The 21,789-nt window shown below is 39.1% G+C and overlaps 1 protein-coding gene across 1 annotated transcript; it reads right to left on the bottom strand.

Moving 5' to 3' along the window:
* Positions 1-1,955: 1,955 nt before the first annotated feature.
* Positions 1,956-5,243, bottom strand: nppc (natriuretic peptide C). Its single transcript, XM_080472758.1, has 3 exons — positions 5,015-5,243; positions 3,733-4,025; positions 1,956-2,498 (listed from the first exon to the last, which is right to left on the bottom strand). Exons 1-2 carry the CDS (start codon positions 5,105-5,107, stop codon positions 3,753-3,755), a joined length of 366 nt encoding a protein of 121 aa, XP_080328884.1. The 5' UTR covers positions 5,108-5,243; the 3' UTR covers positions 1,956-2,498; positions 3,733-3,752.
* Positions 5,244-21,789: the final 16,546 nt, after the last annotated feature.

The raw sequence follows: 21,789 nt of genomic DNA, 5'->3' as shown, positions 1-21,789 counted from the left end.
GGCTATGTCTGAAATTGAAGTTTCAAAGATTCAAAGATTATTGTTGATGGCACAAAGAGTATTGTCCATGAATAATGTTATGTGTACAAATAATACCTTTTTGATATTGATGAATCAGCTTGGACCATAATATAATTTTGTTAGATCTCTTGAAAACGTTGCTAAATGCAGAAGATCTATGATTTTTTTGCAGTTGCAGCTGCCTTTACTGTTTTCTTTCTGTTCTTTACTCCCTCTAGTGTGCAAGAATATTATTGCAAGTTTTCAATCCTGGACCTTTGAAGACTTTTTTCTCTATATATAAATCCTGTGTATCATGATTTCTTCACAGCTTACAAATTAATGGCCCAAAGTGTCTCTTATTTAGTAGTGCATGCCTTTTAACCTTTATATGAAAGGACATTAAAAAAAGGATTTCAAAGGTGACGTAGTTCTCAGAAAGGGTGGTGTCTAACAACATTGTAATAATTGGCTGATAATTTTTGTTTATGTTTTCCTCATGACAACAGCCTTTTGGACTTGCTTTTATTCATTTTAGAAATCCTCTTTTCTGCCTCATGAATCCATCCATCCATTCATCCATCCATCTTCTACGACCAGCTTTATCTGGAGTGGGTTTATGTCTGACTGGAGGTTGTCCCAGGTGATAGACACACCACATTTCCACACCAGTTCTCAATAAAGAGTCACCGTTTGAACCAGAAATGAGTGTCTCTGAATCATAACAGGAAGACGAACACGAAGCTTCCACACAGAAACACTGAAGGCGATCTGAGGTTTAAATCCCAGTTCAGACAGGTTACTACTGTGGTTCTCCCAGTCGGCTCCTTGGGCGTTGCACTGAGGCAACCCACTGCTCCCAGTATGGCGGTTGAATGCAGAAAAGTAATTTCCCAAAGGAGATTGTTGAAGTGTGCTTCCTCCTTTTTCTGCATAAGGTCACAGTGCAAGACAGTGCCAACACCTTTCTGTAGTGGTAATACCCGCAGTGATACAGCGAGCATTTCTTGTATACATCACAAAGCCAATCCCCCTATCAAGTCCAGGAGATAAAATGCACATATAAACTCTTTGGATCTTATGAATTTTGCCCCTTTTATTTTTTTTTATTGAGATGAGATCTGTCACACTTAACTGGAACCCAATTTGTCTAATTGTTTTTAACTCTCTGAAGCAGGAAGTCATATCAGAAAAAGGCCAGGTAATGGTGATGGGGTACCTTCATGAGATTGCTTTACACACACACACACACACACACACACACACACACACACACACACACACACACACACACACACACACACACACACACACACACACACACACACACACACACACACAGTCTATTCTAGTCTTATAGTTAGTTGTTTAGTCGTTTCTCCGCTGGAAGACGTTTTACAGTTTTTGTCTCTTTCTCTCTCTCACTCTCTCTCTCTCTCTCTCTCTTCTCTCTCTCTAAGCAATAGGATCTTTTTCAATGTATTACTCTTTAATTTTCAATTATTATCATTACTAAGTCACTACAGTATATTCTGGGGTGAAACTCTCGGGTAGCATTTCCTCACCTATTTCTTTATTGTTTCCATATCAACAACATCAATCCACATTATCACAAACCTATCAGCCCACTCCCACCTTTGCAACATGCAAAATCTGAAAAAACGTATCTGTTTGTATTTCACTCAAAGTTAAGGGTTCTAAGATGAACAGGAATATGACTTGTTAGGCCATGGAGTCTGAATGCGAACAACAAAATCAAATAAACTGCTGAAGTAGTCCTGATCCAGATATTTAGCCTTTAGCAGCCGTCCTTGTCGTCCTGATAAAACATTTAACAAAGTGAGGAAGCTGAGCACAGGGCCACAAGTCCCACCCAGAATACAAACTTTTTCATGGAAATGTAAAGCCGGATATGTTCCTTAGGCGTCAATAAAACACTCAGGGAGAAAACATGTAAGTGCACATGGAATGTTCTTTTTATCATCATTGAAAACATTTACAACTATTTGAGACAAACGAAAAAGGTAACAAACACAATTGACCTGCAGTTTGCATCCATTTTCAAAATGTTACATAAATAGAACTCATATTTATAAATATCTCTTTTTTTTATAAACATATAAATAGTTTTTAAACATAAATACATTTATGCTGGGGAAGATGAAGTACATGAATGTACAGCAGCAGCAGCAGCAACAATATACAGCCTTGCGGTTTGTAGTTTTTACACCATCGTCCGCCGTGTTGTGTATGCATCTGGATTTGTATCTGTTGACCAATTACTCTGGTATACATATATGCATATATGTATATGTATATTTGCATATTTGTAATATATATTTATATGAGGATTTTGTAGCATTGCCATCCCAGTCTTGGTTTATGCTGGTCGTGGTGACTTTCGTACCGAAAATCTATCACTTGATGAGGTTTTTTTTTTTTCTTCCTCTGGTGAGAACAAACTCAGCTTTAGTTGTCCAAACCCATCGTCCAGACGTCTGGAGAAAGAGCAAGACAAAGGGGAGAAAAGTTAGACTGAGGTTTCATTGACATTTCACCAGACAATAACTTCTTTGTTATGTGATTCATCTGCCACTCACAAATCCTAGATTAAAAGAAAAAACAAACAGATTACTCTGAAATCTCAGAATATATTCAAATTTACCAACAGGGGTTAACCTGATTCTTGATCTATCCAGTTCACCACTGAATAAAACATCAGATTCAGACTTCCAAATTGGGTATTATTCATTGAAAAACACACTTATCCATATTAGTCATTAAATGACTTCCCCCTGACAGCAGTTCACAGTTTGCTGTAACCACAAAAAGGCTTCAAGCCTCAGGATTAATTGTGTGTCACCTTGCTTCCTCATTACTTCACAATCTCTTTGTTGTTTTCTTTAAACAGGTGGTAAAATAAAACAGAGTTCCCAGAAAGCTCTTGACCACTGCAGGGTGCTGTGGTTTCAAGCATGTCCCTGCATCCCCACTTCCTTCCTCCATCTCTGTCTGCTCTCTTTGTCGTCATAAATATGACATATTGTCTTTGTTTTCCAGATGGGACCATTCATAATAATACACAAGAGCGGACTCCCCAAATACCCACTGGATTGCGTCCAATACGTCAGCTTACACTGGTTTAAGTGGGCTTTCCTGCTGATTTAAAAGGATTCATGACCTCAGGGGGAACCCTACATATACCAGGCTGATGCTCGATGAAATACTTAGGTTTGCGACATTACACTTTTCCACTTCTGTAGCTTAGCAACATTTCAAGTAGCGGATTATATGACCAGTCACTCAGACAGCTTGCATATGTTGCATTTGATTTATATGAGGAGATTCTGACATTGAAAGCCATGCATTATCATCAAAATCCAACTTCTTTTGTGCAAGATTCAGCAACTCATCCCTGATTTTTAAAAAATATTTTTTAAATAAACCTTTAAAACTAAGAATATTGTCTAAATGCCTCCTTTTTTCTGGGCGTCTTTGTCTTACTTCATGTGCTTCTGCATTAACCTCCACCTCGGCCATCAGGGCTAATGTTTGGATCTATTCAGAGACTGTGATCACATCTGCCACCTTCTAAAAGCCCTCACATGATCCAAACAATCCAAATGAGATGCTTCCACCCCCCGAATCCATTCGTTCTCTTCCCATTTTCCGTTAAACATGAGCAAGTTACGTGAGGTGACAGAGAATATTCGGGGATGAAGGGCCACTCACCGTCGCAGCACTCTCCGGCCCTAGCACCCCATGCCACTGATGGTGCCTATTCTGTCCATCTTGTGTCCGAAGCAGCCACTCCGCGACGTGGAGCCGCCTTTCTTGTTTCCCGATTTGTGTCTCCTGGTTGCGGGTTGATCGTTAAGGAGACGAGCCCACATCCCCTTGGCCCTGGTGTCCATGCGTAAATCACGCAGTAACCGTATCCGGGAGCGCACAGCGTCCAGCCGCCTCTCCCTCTCCTCCGACTCCAGAAACTCCGCCAGCTCCTCGCCCAGCAAACTTCTGAGAGACTGCGAAATTGAGAAAATAAATAAACGATGTCTCCTTTAGGGAAAACACATTGTGAAATGAAATACGTCTTTGATAACATGCTCGATAACCGTTTGAACAAAGCATCTCGCTTGCATGATGCTTGAGGGGAACCTCAGTCAAGTGCTTGTTTTTTTTTTTTTTCTCACACAATAATCATTTGGCAAAATGAGAATAGTTAAACCACTTGTAAGGCACCACACTGTATGATTAATTTATTTTGTTGTACACACGTCATCCAGACTTTATGGAGTATATTAATGACTGATTCACCTTAATATTCACTCTATGCCGCTCAGTGAAGTATCATGTAAGACAGGTGTTTGTGGTTCGCAGCTCTGATCTGTAAGTAGGTCTGCTGTAGCATCAACTCACAATATTTCGGAATTTTAACCAATTTAAAAGTAAAACGATTGTTTAAACGATTCCAAATCATGTGTTTAGTAAAGATATACGTTGCACCCAGTTTAGGTTATTCTAATTACTTGTGTTGATTCGGGTCAAGAATAATTGCAAAATGATATTGACATTGATTAATAATTGATGATTCCATATCCTAAATTGTCGATATTTACTTGACAATTTCTTTCACACGAATTTCCTTTTTTTAATTCCCTTTGAGCGCCTTTTGATTCGGATTGGCTCCCGAGCAAAGTGCAGTGACAATAAAAGCTGGCATTTGCGCACATTAGAAATGCCCTCCTTTAAATAAATAGTTTAAAGAGGGAGGAAAAAACACTTGCTGGGAAGTTTCATAGCCCGAGTGTGGAAAGAAATGTCTTTGCTGAATTGCTAAACATAACTGAAATTATGAAATATGAAGCCTAAATCAACAGCCTTGGGCGCCTGAACCACAGAACAGCTGTTCACTCATGAAGCGGGATTCATTTTCCAGCAGCCAAATACTGTAGTGTGAAGCAAATAACTGTTTTAGCTGTCAGCAATGAGATCACAAGTAACTTCTTCTTACCTTCTGCTGTGCCTGAGATAAAGGTTTTGCGCCCATCCTTACTGAAAGCAGGGTGACCATAAGTCCACACGCTACCAAATATGACAAGTTCATTTTGACAAGTCTTGGGTTCTTTCAGATCCCTCTGCGCTGAAGTTCAGAAAGGAGGACGGTGGCTTCAGCCAATCAGCTGTTGAACACAAGAGGCTTCAGTTCGTCCTTTACTCCAAAACTCCTCCAGTGCTCCTCTAACTCTGCGTATTAGTCCTCTGCGCTTTATATCCAGCCCATGGTGATGTCATGACAACCTGCGTAATGGTCCTCCTTCTCCGCCAATTCCCTGTTTTCTCTACCTGCCTCCGAGCACGTCACGCCGAGAATTAATTAAATGATACAAGCTCCGGTCATCGGGGCTTTGGAGGAAGTGATATAGGCTCTAAGCCATCAGAAGAAGAAGAGGAAGAAAAAAAAAACACCGCCTTTTTTCCCCCACTTTCAGATCTCTGGCTGAAATGCAGCAGCTGAAACCAAAGGTGGTTTCAAAAGGTTGCACGTGAAGAGATGAAGCGCGCATTGAAATTACTTCAGAGATGCCAGTCACAACCTCTTGCGAATCATCTTAAAAGGCCAGATTATGTGCTCAGTGAGTGACATTTCTATTCTTTAAAGTGGAGGTGAGAAGTTTTGTTCATTGCTTCAGGAACCGAACAATTCGAGCCTTTTAGTGACAGTCCAAGTTTCATCAACAACAAATTCCTCCACCTTAATATTTTTGCGGGAGAAACGCAAATACTTGAAATAATCTCACACCGCATTACCTCACTGCCACCACCTCTTATTTATTTCAAAGGAATTGTAGTTTAGCTTTTTTTTTTTTTGTTTTCTGGCTAAACGCGAGGGACCAAGGATGGATTTTACGCTGCAGCACATCCGATAGAAGCATTTGCGCGTAAAGAAGCGACTTGACCTTAACCAGAGGGATGACATCATCCTCGCGGCATACAAGTGAAATGGATCTGATGGATCATTTGACAGCAGTGATTCATATAAAAACACAGAGGTTCATAGGAAATCATTATCTTTCCTGATGTGAATGACACTGTGCGCAAAATGCCATACATTGTGACCTCAGACGACAAGTTTGCCAAGTTTTGTGGATCTTGGAGTTATCTGGTAGTTTGCTCTTTATTGCGGTGAGACCTGTCAGATCACTAGGTACTTAAGGGAAGGGACCACAGAACAAAACAGCACCACTGTGGTTACTTTTGAGCCACAGTCTCTCATGATGAGTGTTTTGACTGGATGTGTTTGAGACTCGGCTCACACAGCCACCTGCCCACACTCACAAAGGAGCTTGATTGAGTCTCTTTTGGTCAGGATCTTAACTGTATTAGCTCACAGAATCACGGCTCCATACAAAACACAGGTCCATGAAACCTTTATAAGTAATTATCATTTAAACAGTGCTTGTCCAGAATGCACGTTTCACTATTGTTTTTGAAACAGAACTGCCCCATTTGGATTGAGCTGGATTTCTACTGTCTTTAAATGAGTCAGGCTTGTACCCAACAATTAACCAGATAAATACTTAAAGGTGGTGGACATCCATCACTCCAGACCACATAGCACCCAGTTAGTGTTTTAAAGAATCTTAATCATTTATTCAGATCACAGCAGTTCAGGAGTGCAGCCTCGGCTGTTCACTGAAAACGTTACGGTAAAAGTTTCCATGAATTATTGTAGCATTAAAACAGTGCCGTGAAAAAGAAAAGAAACGAGAAGAGAAGAAAAGTAACTTGGAGTGTCAATGGTTTTTGCACAGTAATAGAGCAAGCGGACCTTTCAGACACGTCGTCTGAATTCAGAGCAGGACTTGACAATAACACTCGGATGACGACATTCAGGTCATTCTCTGTTGCCTCTAGATAATTTTTATATGGGTAACCCAGTTCATTAGGTATTCCACACATAACCTATGATCAGGTATGGAGTGCTTCTGAATTCTCTTTTAATTTTGCATCAAATTCACTCACATGAGTTTTACTTTAAGCTTTGCCTTTTTAAAACAAATGCCCAAATTAGTCACGTTCAAGATATTGAATCAAAGAGGAATGACAAGGGAAATTAAGCGACAGAGATATGTCATCCACTTTTTGAAAATAAAAGCATGTTTGCCTTGTCAAGGCTGGTACACTCTTCGCCGTGTGCATCCTGCAGAAATGAGTTCTCCAGTGGAGTTTCAATCTCAGGCAGCACCATCTGTTTTGGAACACAGAGTGGCAGTATTTGCTGTGCCGAAAAGTGAACACCCCTGATAGTCACATGTTTGTGGATCAATACAATCCTCGAAAACCCTTATTATTTTGCCGCAGGTCAGGACTATGTGAACTTTCTAATCAGGCTGTTTAGAGCAGATGGAGCAGGTTCAATGAGTGTAAATTAATTCCTTTGTCATACATCATATTTACTGCACTGGAGCTTGTGTTCACCTTGAAATGTAGAGTTGGGAGCGTTGACTGTGATGTGATTTGCAGCAAAATACATATTTGTTTGACAGATTGCCACAGCAGCGTTGTCACCTCATTGAGCATTTTAAATCATTCGTGTCTTTGGGCTGCACTTGTAGGAGATCATTTATGAATAAAGCAGTGAGATGTCCTTTATGGTAATTATATACGGTATAGTTTCCGTAGTTAGTACCAGTTTGTTCTGCTTCTGCTCACTGGTGTTGATTTTTATTACCCGCATCAACTTACACACATTTCTTCAAATCTTTATGCAAAGAAATATACAATTGGTGGTTTTTCCTTTTTTGAAAGGACAGAGCAGTGACACATGATTATAACTGTTCCAAAATCTTCTGTTATTTGTGAAATATGTTATTGTTGGATAAGTGAGTAAAAGTGTGAATCAAAGCTGCTATTTACTGCTATGGGCCGAAGTTATTGCAACACAGATTGAGCCAGGACAATTTTATTTTCTAAACTGCATATTCATATTTGATCACTAACTAAAAACTAGACTGAAAGATTAGGGACGAATTTAGTTATTTCCTTACATTTCCCTCTGAGTTTTGCTCTTTTTAATACAGCACAGACACGTCATGTTACCTAACGTAAAGAAATACAGACAGTTTAGAGCAAATACTTTGGAAGACACTTTCTGAGTAACTGCTTTACTATGTACTTTGGCAGATTATTCTACATGCTGACAATTTAAAGTTGCTGATATGAATCGCAATTTAATTACATAAAAAACAAAGCATTCATGTAAAGTGATCATCATGGCAATGTAAGTCTGGGCAAAGCTTAACCAACATAACATACCTTCGTTTAACACGATAACATCAATAAACCTATAACATTGTGACATGGGCACGGTTTAGATTGTGGCAAAAAAAACAAACAAAAAACTGTGTTGGATTCAGAAAAGACTATTGTTAACGACTTGGATCTTATTTTGGGAAGAGTATTGTCTTACCCTTCCAACCAGTTTCAATCAAATGAATTAACCTTGTGACAACAGCCTTAAAGTGCCACCATTGATCATAAACATAGCTGGTTAGAAGAAAACTTACAACGCAACCATTTGTTTCCAGGCAAATCTGTAGTTTCAACTAATGATCCCCACTGCTGGAAATACAAAGAGGCAAATAATGCGATTAACGGATTTATTTTTTTTGGTCATGATTGTTTGTATACACCAAAATATTGACAAGGTATGACTGTGTCTGTCTCTTATTGGGTTTTTAGTTTATGTGAAATTAAATGTACACATGGTACACATATAAATTCAAAATATTAAATACAAAGTATTTTTTAACAAAAGCTGTTTTCTAAATTAACCAATATTAACAGTTTTCTCTGAATTCAAAGTTTGTTTTTCGCAGAGGTTAATTTCAAGTATAGAATATGTGAAAATGAACAGTTTCTCCGTGAGTCTTGATTTTTAGGTTTCATCACTCCTGTGTAAATCCTTATCAGCTCTTTTCCTGATTATTGTATTTCAGTCCCAACTTCTTGTTCATGTCTGTTGTTTTTTTCCCCCTGAAATGTTGTTTTATGCTCAATATTGTAGCTGGTGTTGTGCTTTTATTTACTAACACTCCGCTCTTTTCAGGTGTCCTGTTGCTCCGTCCTCCATGTGTCGCAGCAGATCTTTCATATTGGCAAGAAGCACCGGGATTTCTTCAAGTCACCAAATCTTCTGTGCATATAACTGATGTCTTACCTGCTGCCAGCTCATCTCGTACCATCTGTCCGTGTCATTCTGTTCTGGTCTTTGTTCCTCGTCCTCGTCCTTGTCATATAGTCTTAGGCTGTTTTCTGGCTGGCTGCTACCTGTGTGGCGAGAGTCACTCAAAGGATCACCTCTCTGCAAACTCCACCTGGAACACATTGCACTTGTTTCCCCGCATACTTATGGCAATGCAACACCACATACATTTGTTGTTGCTACTGTGGAAATTTAACGTCGTTATTGCATGAAGGGCTAAAAACAATGTCAATCAGCTCATATAACATCACACTAAATGCAATGAGAAGAACAGCAGCTTGTCTTCCCAGACACATTTACCCACATCAAAAATACATAAAGGAAACTATCAACATATATGCTGTAATAAATCAGTCTGATAAAACAAAAAAAAACTTGCCGTTGCTGCGTCTACGTCCAATTTTTTCTGGTTCTGTGAGGCCGATGTACTTTTCCCGACATGGTTTGCAGGTCCCTTTGAACGGAACATTGCTTTGCTCCAGTACAGGCCACATTGCAGGGAACTACAGGGTCTTAATTTGAGCCTCGTCTTTATTGGTAAACATCATCAATACACTGTGCGATTTCAGCCGTCTCGGATGGATAACGGGCAGTCGTGCTCATAGCTTTCATTGGGGTAGAATGGAACAAGTTCTCAGACAGCCATTATCACAACTGGATGTTACTGAAAACCAATAGAAAAGAAGCCAACAATGATGTGGTGTTGCCGACTGCAGCTACCATAGGTGAAAGACAATGTTCACATTTTCCAGCTACTGATTTTTTTCTCATAAATATTACAAGAACAAGTCCTTGATTCTTGATATAGTTTACTTTCTGTGTGGCACACCTATATGACGTACGGGATGACGTTTATATTCTTCCATACTGAAGTATTCCGTTGTTACCAATAGCATTCAGTGGTGAGCAGCCTCCTACTGTCAGACTTACTGTTGTACTCAAGTAAATGAAACCCAGATTGTACAGTGTATCAGGTAATATACTTATAAGAACTTTTGAAGTTTGAAGTTTTCTCACCTGTATATGATCTTATTATATTTTAATAACTAAATAACTAATAAACTACATAAAATAACTATATTTTAAACAACATTAAAAATCACTTTGGAAACATATAGACATCACGAATCTTTGAGTCTTTGTTTAGTTTGAACCTTCAGGATACTTTAACTTGTGTGTTCTGAACCTCGCCTGTCTGACATTTTAATGTTTTTTTTACATTCTGAGTTTTGTCTGAGGGTCAATACCCTTTTATATCAAATGTATTTACCAATGCTCTGTAATTCTGTCAAAGCTTTGAGAGCTGAATGCAAAAGCCCCAGAATTCCTCCAAGTTTTTCTACGGCTTCAAGTGGCCCCTGCCAGACAACCCAAGCGGTGATGCTTTTATTTCCCCTACACAGGAAGACGGGACGTCTCATTCACTTCTTTATCTGAACTAACGAAAGGTTTACCCCCTTTTTCAGTAACTTGTACCTGGAAAATACCTCTCAAACGCCGAGTTACCTGTACTGAAAAACACTCACAAGGGACACTTCATATTTACTTAATTCACCGTCGACTTCAGATTCAGAATAACACCATGGAGTTACGAACTCTGCTGACCTTTTTGTCCATAATGACTTTTTCTGGCTTTTGCAAAAAACATTTTTCTGTGATTGCTAATTCCCTTATTTTAAATTTTAACAAGTGAGTGACACATTCTTCTTCAATGCCGCAAGTGTTGTGTCACAAGTTTGCCTTTTTTTTTTTTTTTTTGGTATGGTTTAACAATGTGACACGCTTTTCCCAATGACATCACACAAGTTACTGCGAGCACCTATTTTGAAATGTCCCTTTGTTCTTCTCCTCTACCGCTCAGCCCTTGGCTGCTAATTGTGTTTCTCTTAATTCTCAGTCATTTATTTTTGGCTTTTTTTGTGACTTAAAGAATGAAGCAGCAACTTATTTGCCGCAGGAAGATTCACAAACCTGTGGAGGGACGATGTGTTGCAGCGAGTGTGTATGGGAGGATTAAGTGTTTTGAACGTTACTCTGGGATTTGTGTAAGGCAAAACTACAAGGCTGTTATGGTCGTATAAATAACAGTTTTATTGTGTGTGGAATTTTAATGCTTTTGACACAAGCTCTCTGAAGACTTTCACATGCGTCCATCAACATGCAGGCCTTCAGTGGCGAGGGACTGACACAAGACTGATGTAAATACAAACTGTTTAGGGGATAAACTTTTGTTTTGAGTCATTATATTTCTATGTGGCGTAAACTGATGTATTTACAAATAAGAACAGTTTTGTGAGTTCGTGAATTTGCTATTTTCTGTGCGATAAGATTCAATTTCTTACAAAACAACTACTACTTTTGTATTATACGCAATATATTTTACATATGTTTGTGTATCTGCAAAAGCGAAACACATTAAGCATTATGTAAGCGTATGTATTTTATTTTTTGCACAAATTTAGGAAATCTTCTTTACTATTGTTTATATCCAAATGTTTTTTCTATATTTCGTAAATAAAACTGTTTACAAGGGAAAGATGTGACTTTTGCAGGTGTAACTGCATGAAGTTTTCTTAGGAACTGCGTAATCCACGCATTATTATTTAGCAATGGTCACGTTTGAACCTGAAAACAAAGGAGGAAGAAACCACGAGTGGAACATATTCATATGAACAATAGGATTTTATTGTCTTCCCCAAAACATGCACTTGTGCTTTTACTTTATAGCAATTCCATAACCAAAATATACAGATGAGTTTTGAACAGACACTGAGATGACAAAACGTGGGGAAAAAAATCATAAAAAAATCAAACAATTGTGGTCCATATATATTATCACATCAGTCCTGCAAAAAAGTTAATGAAGCCTCCGTGGTGTTTCTCTATGAGGAGAAATAATCTGCTCTACTTTTAATGGCGTGACGCCGTTGACAATTTAGCCGAATGGTTGTACATTTTACTTGTAGGCCGTAAATACGCCACAGTTGCCATGTGTAATTTTTTTGCTCTCATGACATATTGCCTCAGATGGAAAAACATTCCAATCTGGAGGCAAAAGGAAAGAACATATGAAAGAGGCTCTTGGGTCAAAAGCTATTCTTACGCAGAGATTCTGTTTTCTGGACCACAAAAGATGCTGTCTGGCCCTGATTTTTACAAGGCTTGTGTTGAACTGACTGTGACTACAGATGCACAGAATACTGACCTCAGTAATATCAATCTGGAAACATGTTGTTTGGCAATGCATCGCTTTACAAAAATAGAGGTAATCATCCTTACATTTCTCAATTTCTCAAAATCAGCTCCATTTTGTGTCAATGCCAATATTCCCATTAAAATGTTGCTGTATAAAAAGAAAAAAATGAGTAATTGACCGGCCGTTATAAGAGCATTTATTCCAGTGTTCACAGCATTACCACACATATTTGGTGGCGGAAATGTTTTCTCAAAGCCACTCCAACACTGGTGTGTCACTTCTTCAACCATGTGGAAAAACGCGTGTTTGGGGTTTGGGTGGCACAAGCTGTGACAAAACCACACGGAGACATTTCAGCGCAAATATATAGTCTCGGATGCAAGTTACAAATAATTTACTTGACTGCAAACGAAGTGTCCTATTGCTCGAACAGCATGGCTTCACGAAAACACAAGAACGCACAGTTTCACAATTAGTTTTTTTAAATTTTGTTTTGAAATGGTATTTCCCCTAATATATCATTTATGAGCAACGGCTTGTAAAACTTGCAGTGAGTCATGAAGATCATGGCTTTTTACACATTACGAGACAGTTCTCTGAACTCTATAGGACAGGGATGACAAACATATGGTCCGTGGGCCAAAACCTACCCACCAAAGGGTCCAATCTGGCACCAGGAAGACTTTGCTTTAAAGAAAAACAAAACCATGTTCTTTAATCTTCCCATGGAAGAATGAACTTATCTATTCACACGATATTGCAATGTTTTAATAAGAATAGCCTAGACCTGATGCGTTGGTGATGCAGCGGGGTAAAGGCTAACAACCTAGTCAATTGCAAAGTAGCAATAGCAGTAAAGCCATGGAGGGTGAAGTTGGGAAAACATGCATGTTATTGGCGACAAAAATCTTTGCATCGTGAAGGTGACAAGCTTTTAACAACATTGGCCTTAAGAGAAACTCAGGCAGGATGTCACACCTGACAGCAGCTTTGGGAAAAAAAATGAATGAAGCACAAAGTAATGTGATCGACTTGTGTATGCTACAGTAAATCCAAATGAGAAGCTACAAGCTGCAAGTGAAGGCGATGGGATTTGAAATGTCTTCCTATAGTTTATACAGCAAGCATAAATTACTCAATACTGGAATTGCACTTAAAATGATGCCATAGTATTCTGCTATAATTTTACTTTTCTGGCCCACCAGAGAGCTAAATGAGTTATACACTACTGCAATGTAAAAAGTGAAATTGTTTGTGGAACCGAGTTAGCATTACAAGCATGTTCGCCGTTAGCTCATATTGATTCTAACTAGCCTGTCTGATAGCGACATCACCGCGTGAAACACTGAGCATAAACCAGCTACCCGAGTCAATGCGCTCAGTCAGTGTTTGTGTATACTTGTCGAACCCAGATATTAGCTGCGAGCTCCCCGGAGCGGATTTAGCGGCGAGAGAGCAGCTTCCATGCTGCAGCGTTGAATGACGACGCACCGCGGAGCTCCAGTGTTATGTTATCGCCCCATGAGCTGGTTGATCCTAAAATCTAATCGATTGGTCCTTGGATGATGGCAAAGATTTCATGTAATACGAGTCAGTAGTTTAAAAAAAAAAGTTGAGTGAATACATACATACATACATACATACATACATACATACATACATACATACATACATACTGTATGTGCAAAAATGCAACCATCATTGGTTGATGCAACTATTTGTTAAAAATGTCTCCAAAGGTCATACGCCATGGCTGATGGACTGCATACATAATTCCTCCTCAGTGGTTCTGCTGCAATGAATTGCTTAGCACAACCGATTATATATAGTTCTCATTGAGTTTGGTCTCATGAAGCAAACCACATTTTAGTTTAGTGGCATGCACAACTTCATCGATTCATCAAACAACCAGACTGCATAGTTTGGCCTGTGTTACAGCTGCACTACCAGCAGCAGTCTGTGCCATCCATTAGTTTCACAGTCCAATATAGTGGTTGAATCACTGATGAAGTTACAATGTGCCCTCCTTTCGCCCTTTCCCTGCCTCCCTGTGCTCAACTCATCACAATATTTTCTACGAAGTAATATCTATGTTAAGTGGTGCAACAGTTGTTATTAGAAAGTTGCTGTCGCTCCTCACCGTATCAGCTGCATCACATTTTCTTTTTATAATTACCATCACTTTATTAAATATATGCTGACTGATGTTTCTGTATTGCATAATTGTGATGTATGAGTCTGTTTGCCTTCAAGGCTATTAATTGCAAATACTTTTTTGCAATTTCCATTACCAGATATGACATGAATGAAACAAATTTTCTATGGCAGATGAATCTGCCACCGGATTATTTCAAGTGGTGAATTTACACATTTGAGCAATTTCAACATATTGAACTGAGTATTGAACTGCAGTTGTCGTTCAGAGTTTGTGTTGTGATTTCCATTTTTGTATTTATGTTTTTAATTATGCTTTCATTTTTCCCTTCATTTTTCTATTCATGTGTATTGTACAACTGCTGCAGTTGATGTTTGCACATGTACATTTTTGATGGTTTTCGTGGTGCTAAAATGTACAACATAAACAAAGTTGCCATCAGTTGCCTCCCTGAAATCCGTCAAAAGCAGCGTGTCTGTTGAAGGAAGGAACAATTCATTATAAAATTGTAGCTGTTGGTAATTTAGATTTCAAACAGAGAGCAATTATTTGACTGAAGCAAAACCACTGGAATGGTCCTTTAAAAAAGCAACAATAGAACCGACCAAGACACAATTATAACACAATTACTTGACCTACGACTTAAAAGCAAAGGTCTCTGACGGACAAATGATTCCTGGATCATTCATCCCGTAATGTCTAAGGGCAAATTACATGCAGGAAATGATGTAATCCAACATCAGCTGAACTTCAAAAATATAGTACTACAGATGTGTTACTATATCAATATACCAAAAAGCGCAATTGTGTGTTGGGATAACTGACAAAGAAATGTAATGGCTTGGAAGTTTTACATAATCTAACATTTTAATTTAGGACACCCTTAAATCATGTCAACAGTTACGCAATAATATTTTCCAGATGATGAAAACAAAGCTACCACCATAAAATCGTATGAAGCAAAAAAATAAAAGTAGAGATCATTGTTGAATCACCAAGTAGAACCCCATATGTTCAATGTAGAAAAGCCAATTTGAGTTATAGACTAACTCACAGCTTCAGTATATATCAAAGCTATGTTTTACAAGGATTAGGAGTTGTTAAGGGTATTGTGCATTTTGTTCCCTTAAAAAAAAAAAAGTTTTGCAAAGGGAATCTGTTATTTTGGTAAAACACCAAACATTTTTCTTTACATTTTCCCAGTGTTTCTCAACCTGTCTAAACACCTGTCTCACCATAATCCTCGACTGATAACAACATGTTGAAGAAAACAACTTAAGAAAATTTTGTACCAACCGGTCTCAAAACTAAGGACTAAAGTACTAACTAAGAGTTTAATCATCTCACTATTATCAAAATTACTTCCCCACTTGGGGCTATGAAGACGAGAGAGTTGTCCCAAAGAAATACAGCAACTAACAAAATATGGTTATTAATCAATAACAATTTAATGAAAAAAAATACTGTAGTGTCTTTTTGGTTATTTCCTTTTTTCTTCATAGTTGTCGTGTGGCATGTGGGTGTTACACTGCAAGGAAATGGGTAAAAAAAAACAAAAAGGCCAAATGAAGTTGAAACATATTTACTGCAGTGAAACACACATTTTTAGGACCGCTTGTAATATAAATGCAACAGACACATTATGACAATAACATCAGCATTATTTAACAAGCACAGGCCTAATAGGTCTGACACATACAGGTCTTTGTATAAATTGTAAGGAACTATTCACCGGACTTAAACTTTCAAAATGATTTGTTTTGTTTGACTTTATTTTAGGCAAAAATATTCTCCAATGCCAAAAGACAAATACATTCTTCTCTTACTGATAATAGCACTGAATATGTATTTCTTTATTTCACATTAACCGACGTTGCCAGATGCCAGTGGGAAAAAAGAGGAAGAAGAAATAAATCACGGTTGGAAAAGTGAATGAACGTTCTGGCTGACTGGAAATGAGGTGCCATTATGGCTTTACTTTTCAATGAAACCTGCATTTAGAAGTCTAGCTGCTGCTTGAAGCTGTTACAACTACTTGCACACCAGGGCAATTTCAAACCAGATGAATCATTTGACAAGTGACATGGTGACCATGTGAGGTCCAACCCAAATCAGGCAAACCAAGCCAGTCTGGCAATGCGGGTTTCAAAAAGAACCCTTTCTCCAAACTTCCATGTGCCTCCCATTTAGTGGCTGATCTCTGACGTCAAGTTAGGTAGACCTGCGTAAAGGCCACACAGGTCTATAATGAGCTACGTAATGTCGAGCAAAATACAGGCACTTTATATTTACAGTAGGTGTATGATTTGCATATGCAGTCACTCATGTGTTCTTTAGTGTAGCAAGTGTTTGGGTTGGTGACGACAACATTCGTTAAAGTGTTTGGGAGTCTGGATTTGGCTCATAAACTGGTTTTTGCCTCACCTTTTATTTGATGTTCATGGAACCAGTCATGTGTGGCTTTGCAGATGTGATTCACCTTGATCTTGTATATTTGATTAAACCTTCTGATTTACATGCGATAATGTTCTATTTACATTTGAACGACTTCGCACACAAAGATCCTGCGGAGTGACACGGCAGAGGTCCGGGATGTTGGGGCATTAAAGGGAAAGCTGCTGGCTGAAGACCTGAGAAAAAGCTCCTACCTTGATGGCAGTTAACTTTGCAGCCAGGAGTTAATTCAATAAAGATCTTTTTTCACCATGCGCTCCTTAGCCGAGCTTAAAACGAGAGAGAATAGGAGACAGTAACCCAAGAGCAGTGAAACAATGTCGAACTTACCACATTAAAGGCAAACTCAGACTGCCGTCAAACAGCATTAGGTGCTGCTCTCTTAAACTTGGGTCACACGCTAAACTGGCTGAGAAGGAACTGCACCACCTCTGGATAACCCTGTTGTTGGTATTATGACACAGAGGTCAACAATTGTTATGATTTTGTTTTCCTTTTCTACAGACTTTATTTCCTCCTAAACTGAGCGATTTCCATTATCCAACTTAATTACAGATGTACATATAACCACACACACACACACACATGCCCTGTTATCTACAGACAGGCCGCCTGGGGTCAAGAGTTTTGTAAATGTAGTGGTGGTCTGGAAGTGATTGGTGGGCGCAGCTAACCATTCATCCATCAATACACTGCATCACTTTATCCAATTTAGGGCCACGGGGGGGCTGGAGACAATCCCAGAAGAACCCTTTACTGAACCCCCCCCTCTCCCCCCAACCCCCCCTGGAATCAAACCGAGAGCTTTAACGATGTGAGGAGACAGAGCGAACCACTACACTGTCTTCAATTATTAACTTAAACGTAAAGAAGAGACCAACTTTGTGCAAAGTTGCCACTGGACATGACAATCTGTATTAGGGAAGAGGGAAAAGTACACAATTTTATATATTTTGTTAAAATGTGTCCGTAAAAACAATAAACCGATGGAAACTGTACAAGCTTTGATGTCAGGTCGTTCACCTTCACTTAAATTGAGGGTCAAGTCATTAAAATGCATGGTCAACAGTGTCTGACTGTCAATTCTGGTTCTTTCACCGCTCCCCTTTTTGAGGTACTGCGCCTTGTCTCCACTGACTGCACACCTTCCACCCTCTGAAAGGAAGCTGGCTTCGAGCTGGGTATTTTCCACTTTCATAATGTGCAAGAGGTTTCAGGTACAATAGGTTGATTCTAAATGAATACGTCTTCGAAGCAGCTATCAATTATGTCGATAAAGTGTCACCTTTTCCCAAAAAAACTCACAGCAGAAAGACAACTGCATTCCATGATATTGTTTTTGTGTACACGAACGGGAGTGAGTATTTTTGATCTTCGTTTGGATACCGAATGTATTTTGGCCTTCGTTTTGATTAGGCTCGTGTTGCAGATGCGACATTTGGAGAGGAAGGGTGGGAGGGCCTGTGACGCTTCAACCAGGCTTTTACAGTAGGAAGGAGTGAAGCACATCAAGGTTTACCACCATACTGGGATTACCAGTTTAATGAAGACTCACCCCAGCCCACATTGAAAACCCAGCATCTCTTGGCACCCTTCCAGCAGCCGGAGCATGCTGGGAATTGTTCTCATGGAAAAGCTGTTAAACAGACCATAGTAGTAGTAGTTTCCATCAAGCAAAGAGATTCACACAGTGGGCTTCTGTATTGTCCTGTTCGCTTTATCATAGCAAAAATAATCCATTGTTGGTGGGATTTTATTAGAGGGATTTAAACATTATTTCTGGATTTTTCTGCCATTTCTCATTCTTGCGGCTGCAGGTATTTGCGTCATGATGCCTACTTCATTCAAATGTTTCCACTGACCTGTGAGGGGTCTGATTGAGATTGTTTTTGCATCGTCTCCCTGTTGCCATGCACGCTAACTTTTCCTTTGGCTTAGTTTTATCAGTCGCAAAGACAAGCCCGGTCCTGATTGTTCCGGATCGTGCTGCGGAATCAAATTAAAGACTGGTAATGGCTATAAAGTCCGTGTCTGAGGCATAATACTCAAGGGCGTGGGCCCAACTCACATTTCCCATCCACATTTCCTTCCGTCCCACTTCTGAGATTCTGGGATTGTCAGCTTTTTTGCATTACCAGCTAATTTGGAGGATTTGTAACTAAAACAACAAACGGCAGAAATCAATGGAGAGGGTGATGGTGAAGAAATCCCTTGTGTGTTTGGAACTGGGTAAGTTCTACATCATCTTGCTCTTCTGGGAGTGGGACCCTTGTTTTGTAGTTGTTTCTATCCAGTAATGTCACAGTGATTCAAGGTGCATGACGTGCTCTTCTGTTCATGTGTGTGTTTTATTGATTGTCCCAGAATCCTGCAGTATTCTCGCTTAACCTTTGGTGACCACAAATACTTCACTGATGAGCATAGGCTCCGATTTTTAGTTTTGCCTTTTAGGTGCCCAAATAATATGACTAGCCTACCATCATATAAAAATCACATAATTCAGACTTTTTTCTTTGTTCTTTCTTTGACCTACCTTTTAATAATTTTTTCCCCTGTACCAGAGATTGTTTAAATGTAACGTGCATTATAAATAAAATGTATTATTATTATTATTATTATTATTATTATTATTATTATTATTATTATTATTATAATATAGGGTAGCTCACTGCTTCCGAACGTGATTTTACAAAGGATATCTTGGTTTTCTGAAAATGCCTTGTACTGCATATAGCCTATGGTTTAGTGATACAATTCTCACCTTTCGAAATATGTTTAGCTTATTTTAAAAATGCACTTTTGTATATTCTTCTTTAAGAAAATAAGTTCATGTGGAGCAAGCTATTTGCTTGAAAAATTACCAATCCATCACAGCGAATGGGATAAAAAAGAAAAAAGGGAGTGACAAACAAACAAACAAACAAACAAACAGACAGACAGACAGACAGACAGACAGACAGACATACATACAGACAGACAGACAGACAGACAGACAGACAGACAGACAGACAGACAAACAGACAGACAAACAAACAAACAAACAAACAAACAAACAAACAAACAAACAAACAAAAAACTCTACTTACAATTAACTAAGCAATGTCTAAGGTTTGTGAGAAGAAGAGGGAGTACATGGAGAAAACCCATGCAGGCACAGCAAGAACTTGCAAACTCCTGCACGGAGCGACTCTGCTCTGCCTTCGGGATTGACTCAGGAAAGAAGCAACAGTGCCCACAAGCTGATATACTAATTACTAACTGTTGATTTGGTGTTTAGGAGTTTGATCCTCGAAAACCTCCGATTGTGGGCATACTAAATAATTGTTTTATTTAATAAAAATTACATAAAAAAAAAAAAGGGGAAGTAAACAATTTTGTTTTCACACATCTGTCTTGTTATCATTACTGTTTATTTAAAATTATTATTTCCCTGCTCTGCAAGTCCCCCCAGGCTTAGAAATAATAATGCAACATTTTTCTGGCACCGTAATCGGAGACAGATATTATCTTGTATTTCTAAAAATATACTTACACTCCTTTTCTTGGAGTTCGATTTATAAGATAATGACATCGATGATTACGTTGTTGCCCAACATCTGTCAAGGTGGTTTAATTCCTCACATACTGTGACTTGCAGAACACTCTAGGAAGCAAACATCAATATCAACTTTGTTGATTTTGCCGTAGTGTAATCATTTTCTCTGCCCTCACATGCCTTTCGACAGAGATTGCTGCAGCATCAACGTGCTGAAATTATAGTCAAACAATTATTCTTTCTGTATTTTTTTATTAACAAATCCTGCTTGTCAATATGCCATCTTATATTATGCTAACAGGCACATTGCATGGCAGCTGATAGTTAAGCTCATTGAGGCTCTGAAAATATTCTCAATGATCCACTGATCCACCTTCAAAGTAAACAATATGCATGTCTGTGTGTGTGTGTGTGTGTGTGTGTGTGTGTGTGTGTATGTGTGTGTGTGTGTGTGTGTGTGTGTGTGTGTGTCACTACAGAAAGTGACTAGCAGTCTCTGGCAGTGAGAATATAATTTGTTTGATTATCTGATCTCCATGTTGTTCATGTACTTGTGTTATTTTTCTCTGGGTACACTGGTTTCCACCTATCACATGTGTATCAGGACCCATTTACACCTGGCATTAACATGCGTTTGGGGTGATCCGATCACATGTGGCGAGCTTAATGCAGACGCTGCTTGAGTTCGGATTGTATTATCACCTCTACGTCACTTCTGCTAAAAGGCACGGTTTTGATTTGCGCCATCATCTTGCGGTGGATGGATTCCTCTGGCCAGGCCTCTATGAGGCACCGCATCACTGCAGACCCCTAGACACAGACGCCCATGTGATTTTCCATAGTGTCTTGGGAAAGTTAGAATGACTGTATAACTCAGACCGGTACATTCTATTAAACAAAAACATGGCGCACGCTGATGACATACATGTATGAGTTTTTTTTTTTTCTTTCTGCGAAGCCACTGTCCTGGAACTAATCGGTGACACATGCTGTTCACAGTACAAAGCCTAAGTCGACAGATGCGTCACAGGCCACCTCGGGAAGTGGTTTGAGTGAAAGCGCTTTGGTGCCTGTTTACACTTGTCTTTAGGGCTCGCCACATGCGATCTGATCACCGAAACGCATGTTTAGCGCCAGATGTAAACGGGCCCTCAGACGAATTTGGTGTCAATACTTTGACA

The sequence above is a fragment of the Lipophrys pholis genome (genome assembly GCF_963383615.2).
Source record: "Lipophrys pholis genome assembly, chromosome: 10".
Taxonomy (NCBI): Eukaryota; Metazoa; Chordata; class Actinopteri; order Blenniiformes; family Blenniidae; genus Lipophrys; species Lipophrys pholis.
Note: the sequence above shows the minus strand (reverse complement) of the source record. Positions and strands in the feature narration are given on the sequence as shown.